At 42.7% G+C, this 8119-nt stretch overlaps 1 protein-coding gene across 1 annotated transcript; it reads right to left on the bottom strand.

Moving 5' to 3' along the window:
• Positions 1–2390: 2390 nt before the first annotated feature.
• Positions 2391–5150, bottom strand: LOC107394062 (macrophage-expressed gene 1 protein). Its single transcript, XM_054735470.2, has 2 exons — positions 4636–5150; positions 2391–4445 (listed from the first exon to the last, which is right to left on the bottom strand). The coding sequence occupies exons 1-2, from the start codon at positions 5086–5088 to the stop codon at positions 2835–2837; spliced, it is 2064 nt and encodes a 687-aa protein (XP_054591445.1). The 5' UTR covers positions 5089–5150; the 3' UTR covers positions 2391–2834.
• Positions 5151–8119: the final 2969 nt, after the last annotated feature.

Below are 8119 nucleotides of genomic sequence, written 5' to 3'. Positions count from 1 at the left end.
CTTGGGAGAAGCGTGCTGCAGTTGGACACATAGACTGAACTTTCTCTCCCTCACTCAAGTAACGTTACGGGTTAACACTGCTTGTTTCATGTATGGCGAGATGGCAGCCGTTTAACTGGGCTCCATATGGTTGTTGAAGAGAGTGTGTTTATTAAAGGACAGACTTTGTGGGATTCCCCAGAACCTGAGTGGCTGTGACTTATTCACTGTCCGGTAAAGTGCTTGTTCATCTGTTGTAGGCTTCACCTAAACTCACTCTGGTTTTAGAACTTTTATGGTCGCCCTTCTTCTGAAGGATAAGGACATCTTTTGCTCAGAAGCAGCTGCTTGACTTGCAGAGTCCGCCATTTTCCACTTGGCCAGCCTTGCTGTGCTGAGCAGACTGTATAGCAACCTGTAATGGTGCCCTCATGGCTGGTAGATGTAAACATAAGCCCAGTGGTGTGCCTGTTAAAATAAATATTTATTTTTTAATTAAAATATAGCTTTTAAAGGAAATATTGTACCTTCATTCTGCATACCTCTGAACGCCCCTTGGAGATATTATTTAAATAAATGTCTGTTTTTAAGCAGTTCCACATTCAATTTTTAATATCAAAGTACTCCTCAGAAGAGCTTAGACACAGCTTTTGCCTTTGTAATGACTAAACAAAGCAACATTATAAGAAAGTTAATACTGTAAATTAATTATTCAGTATTTGGCATGAAGGCCTCATGAGGGCAGCATTAATTCCTTTTGCAGTTTTAAAATCACTTTCTGTTATTGAAGATGTAAATAACCTTATTTGAACACAGTAAGTGACGCAAAGACTCGTGTACACAGACTGAAAATACCAATTATTAATCAATCAATCAATCAATCAATCAATCAATCAATCAATCAATCAATCAATACTTTATTAATCCCAGAGGGAAATTAGAGTTTCAGTACACACAATTGAGAGATCAGACATACATGGGCAAGACACATGACAAGAATTGGTGACTGTGGTCATTCGCAACCCGAGTCCCGCTACCTTAATAGAGATGAGGATTGGTTCAGGTGGAGGGAAAAAAAGGCACTTCAGAGTTACGCTCCATAGGGAGGGCAGGGGTAGGTCGGGTTTTCACAGCATCTGTCTGCATTCCTTTGTGGGGGTTTTAGTTGCTTGCAGCTCAAGGCTACCAGGGCGTCAGATTCAGATAACAAGAATTTGTTTGAGTCAGGCTGAGATAATTTTCCTCTCTGCCTTCAGTCTTTAAACTGATCATTTCCAGTCCTTCAGTGAAGCCAATTTTGGGTTTTTAAACCTCTCCATTCCATCCGGTGACTCTCTCAGAGATGACATCCATTTTGCGCACTAATACCGGTATCGCAGCTAGTTAAACATTTTCAGACTTGTAATAAAAAGAAATGGAACTTTGAGATAAGCAAGAAACTACAATATAGAATACAGTCAGAGGTTTATCATTTTAGTTTTTATTGTTTTAAAAGTCGCCCTCTCAGACTTGTGAGTCCACATAGCCACTAACACTAGAACTCATCCTCCCACTTTTGAATGTAAACACCATCAGAAGAAGATTGCTTTAAGTGCTCAAAGAGTCTTTTCCCCTTTTGACATCTGATTCAGTTGTGGGTTTAGCTTTTGAACGTGTTGCTTGACTTCATCACTGTTGTCATCGCTGTCGTGTTGGTAGCTTGTGTGCTGCTAAAAGGTGGTGTTGGAGTTTGGTTGGGCTGAATTTGGTACACGTTTGGCAGATCTCACCAAAACGAAATGTTATGGCTGGGTCTTAACAGGTTAAAAAATACATTTTTATCTATACTGTAAAAAGTGTTTGCGCAAAATTGATCTAAAATTGCATTTTTTTCTGGTGGAAGTTTAGGGGTAAAGAGATGTGGGTTCGTAAAAATGAGGGTTTGAAAGATCTAACCCCCTTTGTTCAAGATAACTGATATGTGTCATCAGTTTCTTCTTTCAGAAGGGAACAAAGATGATGTTTTTCTTAGATAAAAGGAAATAGCAGTCTCATCACATGTATGAAGTTTGAGTTTCCACTTCCTTCCAGCACTCAGAATACCCACAGAATCAGAATCATTGACATCATTGCCCAGTAGATGAGGAACTGACTCTGAAGGTGGGCGGGTTGAAAGATTGACAGCCAAGTGTTTGTGATGCACCAGCTGATGTGTAGAAAATGTATTTTTTATTATAGAATGTTTGACTCAAATACAGAGAAACTGAGCCAGATTTCTAGTTTTGGTCTTACTTCACCTCTATCATTTCAACTTGAACTGTGTCCATTTTCCCCTTATTTTATGGCCTCATTAGGGTTCTTGTTTATTAGTTTATTCTTTGCTGATCTTTTCATTTTGTCTCTGAAGTTGGAAGAAAAACTCCACAACAGCATTCATGTTTTGAATTTATTGACCAGTGCATGTCAGAGTTTTTTTCTAATTCATTCTATTAGCATGATATTTTTATAAATCACATTTTTATGCAAGTAAAGAATATGAAGAATTTTATATATATTTTTTATGCAAGACTTCTTTTTATCCTGAAAACCAGACTTGTCAAAATCGTGGAATATAAAACACAGATACACAAATCCAGTACATAAACTACAGTGCAGTTTGCATGTTGACCACATGAGGGCAGCAGTGGATGACTACAGGTAAACAGTTCTGCAGGAATCACTTTTGATTTCTGTAACGATCAGAAACTCGAAAAACAAAAATACAATAAGGTAAATTTAGTGCGTTTTAAAAGCAAAGTCATTATCCGATCTGAACAAAGAAGTGACCCCGTAAATGATTCAGATCTTTTTTACTCTCTTGCTGTTTTTTTTTTGTCTTAAGGCTCATCCTGCTGAGTCTTGCTCTCAGCCTGTTCACTTAAATCCTCATAGCCACTAAATCTAGACACCCTCCTCTTCCTCCTAACCAGGAACACCACAATCACCACCAGAACCATCAGACCAATCACTCCAAATGCTACCCCTGCCTTTCCCCCACTTGTCATCTGATTTAGCTCTGGGTTGAACTTTTGAGCAAGTACCTTGATCTCCTCTGGCTTGGCGAGCTTCCATGCTTTTGTCCGCCCCACTCTGACCCAGCTCTTATCTCCTTCGGTCATCACCATCACCGTGTTGGTAGCTTGCATGCTCATGAGAGGAGGTTTGGTAAAAGGAGGAAGTCGGATTGGCAGCAGCTCGCCTCCTGTGAACAGTCCAGACTGAACACAGTAAAGAATTTCACAGCCATCACTGACTGTGGCGAGGTGCTGACTGAACTTGGGAGGACACATGTGTTGGTTCCTTGCCAGTGGGTTAGCAGCTTCACAACTGAAGAGACCTCCAAATGGTACGGCATATCTGGTACCCATCTCATAGTCGTTACTCATGCAGAGCATCTGGCCATCTGATAGAAATTTGACTGCAATAAAATTTGCAGGGCAACTTTTGGTGTTGGTGATGGGATTCAGGAGAGACGGACTGTAGATGCCTCCAAACAGATACCCCGAGTTATCAGGAGCTTTTCCATTCACAGAGCACCAGTAGGTGTCGATACGAGCAGAACGAACATAATAGTAATAAGCATCTAACCACAAGAATACGTGTTCTTTTTGATAATAGCCCTCCTGTCTCGTCTCTGATCGCAGTAAAGTTGGGGTGTAAGGACCACGACAAGTGAATTCACCAGTGTCTGGGTTTTTCTGGGCCAGTTTGTCACAAAGTGGACCTGCATCTGAGCTGAGCTTGCTACATGTTTGGTAGATCCCACCAAAACTTAGGTTTGTAGCCGGGCCCTCGCAGGAATTGTCATCAATGTTTGCCTGAAAGTTAAAGTTCTCGGAGCTGACGTCTACACACCCAGGGCGGGTGTTGATCTTGTAGTACCGCTCTATGGCCTGGCTTACTCGAACAGCGACTTTGCCCACTGTAGGTTCTGGTAGATCAGTCAAAGTGTTTTTGTTTATAAAGTAGTGGAGAGGGAAACCTGAACGGTCAATAGCAACCAAGTTATTTCTGGTACTTTCCTGCCATTTTGGTAAAGTGATACCAGGATAAAAAGGCACACCTCCATGACTCTGAATGAGTGAATAGATAATGTTGGACTGATACGTTTTAAGTTCTGTACTCTGTTGGCTGCTCTCACTGCTGATATCAAACTTGAGTTTGTCAAAAAAGTTGAACCCAGCCTGTGCTTTAACAGTTGAACTGTCTGATGCACTCTGAGACACGTACGAGGAGCGGAGGTAGTCTTCCTGCACCAGAGAGGCCCCAGCATCAACACTAGTGATGACATGAGTTCCATAGTCCAGCACCATCTTCTCTGCGAGATAGTCAGCGTTCCTCGTCTGATTGTTTTCTATTGCGTCTGCGATGTCTTTGACTTGCTGAGCAAAGCGTGAGTCCAGTACGAAGTCAGGGTAGGCCTTCGCTGTGTACATAAAGTTCCGAACCTTTTAAAGAAAGGATCACACAATCATTATTATGTTTCTCATTAACTGTATGTTACTCTCCTTTTAAAAATGTAACTAAAACATATATCCTTTTGCTCAAACCTGTTTACAATCATACAAGATTTTAAGGTAATAATGAGCATTTTGGAGTATCTGTTTAAAAAAAAATGGAAAAGGAACACAAACCAACCTGAACTCTGGTTGTAGTTGAAGAATCTTTGACCTGATGGGATTTCATTCTTGTGTTCTCAGTAGAAAATTTTCCATTCAGCACTTTCAAGAAGGAAATGTCAGCATTTATAGAGTGAGCTGTGGTGCTTTTCTGCTCCAGCCAGGAGCTGATGATCTCAGAGTTGGTCTCCACTCCTGTCTCCTTCTGAGGGATGACAAACACCTCATCTGGGATGAGGTAGAGTCCATCTTCAGTGGTTTGGCACTGGAAGTAGCTGAGGTTCATGACTCGACCCATGTCCATGTTTCGGAGATTGTCCCACCCTCCACCTGGAAGCACCTCCATTGCTGCGATGGAGAAGTTGGTGGAGGCACGGCATTGTCTGAGCCAGTTGGTCGGGCGGCTCAGAGGAGCTGAAGAGCAGGTTCTAAGGGTGTAAAGAGCAGCCAGGAGAGCCAGTACCGTCTTCATGGTGACTGTGTCAGAAAACACAACTGGGCTGGTTTAATATATAGTTCAAGTAAAGTCCTGCCTCCTCTTGTGTGAGTGAGGACAAACAGGAAAATCTTGTTTGGGTTGGCAAAAGTTTACTTTCACTTTTGTTTCTGATCCAATGTTCTTAGTGTGGGGGTAGACACAACCTCTACTTGTATACTTTCTTCTCTTCATTTAGCTCTGCCAAAAAGCTTTTTGATTGATGTATGTTTGATTTTTCATTAAACTAACACAGCGGTCCTTGCTAGGGTCTGAGATTTATTTACAAGACCATCTTGACACAAAACTCATTTCTTTTCTATGCAACATTAAAACATGTAAAACTCTGAGATAACTGTTAGATATGGTTCACTGTGAAACCATATTTTACTTATTCTTTTTGAAAATAATCCGTCACTATGAGTTTTTCATGCTGTCATGACTCGAGGAAGGAGTTTAACCCAAGACATGCAGAATCGACTCAACGATTCTGGGTGAGTTAAAGAAAAGTTATTTATTTAGAAACAGGAACAAAAGTAGCACTGGGAAGTCCAGTGGGGAATGAGCTGTTGTTGGGGTCCTGCCCTCATGAGAAAATTACTATGCAGTATTTTCTCCAAAGGACTGTGCATCTACGCCCTGAAGCGTAGACAATATCAGCGCCAGCAGGGACTCCATGTCCCATGATCCTCTACAGCTGGCAGCAGCTTGATGATGTCATCAAGTGACGCCAAGTCTGACCAGCCGCAACAGAGATCGCCCGCGGGTTGATTCTATAAAGCCGAGGCGCAGAGCAGAAATCGCTCTTCCCGTCCAGTCATCTGGAGTAAGGAGACCTTCGCCTCTGCTTCATGCCGCTCCGGACAGCATGTGCACGAGGCCTAGCTGCTGATCAACGGACCAGCGCCATCTGATCCGCTCAGCCCGAACACAGAGGGACACCTTGTGTTCGCTCATTCAAGATTTTTTTTTCCTTTTTCTCTCTCTCTTTCTCTCCTGCTTCTCTAATAGTCCGAAAAAGCGGTCGACCACGTGACCGCTTTAAAATAACAAACGGCTTCTCCCCTCCGTACTAAAAAAAATGCCAACGGATCATCTCAGAGTACGCCGTTTCTTTCATTGTTTAATATCTAAGTTTGTTTATGCTGTGGCCAGGCTGACAGACTGTTTAGAGATGTGATTTACCTTTATGACTGATCTGTTGTTTTTTTTCTTTGATCTTTGTGAAGCGATTTTGAAGTGTTTTGACTAAGTTTACTGTGAACGTTTGCTCACACCCACTGATTGTGCGTGTTTGGGAAGACAAGCTGAACACACACACACACACACACACACACACACACACACACACACACACACACACACACACACACACACACACACACACACACACACACACACACACACACACACACACACACACACACACACACACACACACACACACACACACACACACACACACACACACACACACACACACACACACACACACACACAGTTCCTTTGGTCAGCCAAAGAAAGGATCCGCCATTTTGTTTTCAACATTCCCTCCAGTTTGATAATCAGCTATCTTTGCTGGATCACATTACCATCTCACCCCACCGGTCTGATTAGGTTGTTACTCCACATTATCATTCCATGGTTTCATTGCTTGTTGTCTGTTTTTAAAAAAAGCAGTTGGTTGATATTGATTGGCTAATACTTTGAAGGAGCTAAGGTGATCATATTAGTCAATAAATGTTATTGCCAATTAAGTTTTGTCTCAAGAGAATTTGTCTGTGTGGATAGAATAGGACCGCTGCTCGGTGAAAGAATTTTACGAACTTTAGACAGATTGATAGAGGTTTGGATTCATTTTTCCATTATTAAAGGGGTGGTGCCCCGAGGATATCCACGGATATCCTGATTACGTAATAAATCGTTAAATATTTCCATATTTACGAATTTTATTGATGAATATAAAGAGTAAGTAAAACTTACAAATTATTTGTTGGCTAATAACCACAACACTGTATAGCTCTTGCCCGTATAGCGTTCTGTGGTGAACGAGGAAGGTGGAGGCCAAGGTGAGCGCCGGGAAGGGATTGTTAAACCGGGGTGGGTGAGGCAGCGGAGAGGGTCCAGACAGGAACAACGGAGGAGGATGGGACGTGGTTCAGGTGATCCGGAGTTCTAGCAGCAACGAAGAAGAAGGGTGTGGAGTTGTCCTGGGAGAAGCAAACAAACACGAGTCTTGAGAGTAAACCAAAAAGCGTGATCCAAGACAGTCCAAGTTCAAAATCCAATAATCCAAAACGAGTCAAGCGAACAAACGAGCAAACAGATACAAGTGGCTGGGGCTACCTAAACTGGAGCAATCATCCGGCGTAGTGTGGTGTCTCCATCCTCCTTCTATACCCGACTTCCTGATTGGAAATTCTGTGCAGCTGCAGCCCCCTCTGCCCCTCATATGGGAAATTAGCTCGGAGATGGTTAGATGGAAGAGGAGCACTCACCTCGGCTCGAGGACAAGACACATGCAGGCTGAACATGAAAATAGTCTCCTACCCCTATTTCCTGGAATAGTTTCTGATAGAAAATAGATGGAAAACTGCTCAGTTCAGAAAAGCTTGACAGAGCTATGTCACACTGTCAATTAACAACAACCATCATATAGGTCCCGAGTGCAGCCACTGCTGCAGCTCATCGCTCCCCACGGAGACGGGTCAAATCAACACATTCTCACATCCGAACCGTCGAAAAATGATGATGGGGACCAAGCGTTTGTTTCCGATGCATTGGGAGTCCGAACACGTTGGGAGGCGATGCGCTGTGCCAGAGCGCTGGTTTCCAACTGCAGCGGTAAAACGCACATTTAACCTCTAACCGTTTGCTGTTTAGCCTTCCCCTCACCCACACCCTAACCTTAAGCCAGTTTCTCATTCTAAACTTCCCGTTAACCGTGTTGGAGAGGGACGTTACAACGAGAAAAGTAAGGTTAGGATGGGGGTGTGGGCAAGAGGGTAAAGGTCACAATTCAGTGAAA

The sequence above is a fragment of the Nothobranchius furzeri genome, chromosome 17, assembly GCF_043380555.1.
Source record: "Nothobranchius furzeri strain GRZ-AD chromosome 17, NfurGRZ-RIMD1, whole genome shotgun sequence".
In the NCBI taxonomy this organism is placed as follows: domain Eukaryota; kingdom Metazoa; phylum Chordata; class Actinopteri; order Cyprinodontiformes; family Nothobranchiidae; genus Nothobranchius; species Nothobranchius furzeri.
The sequence above is the reverse complement of the archived record's forward strand: the minus strand, read 5'-3'. Positions and strand labels throughout refer to the sequence as shown.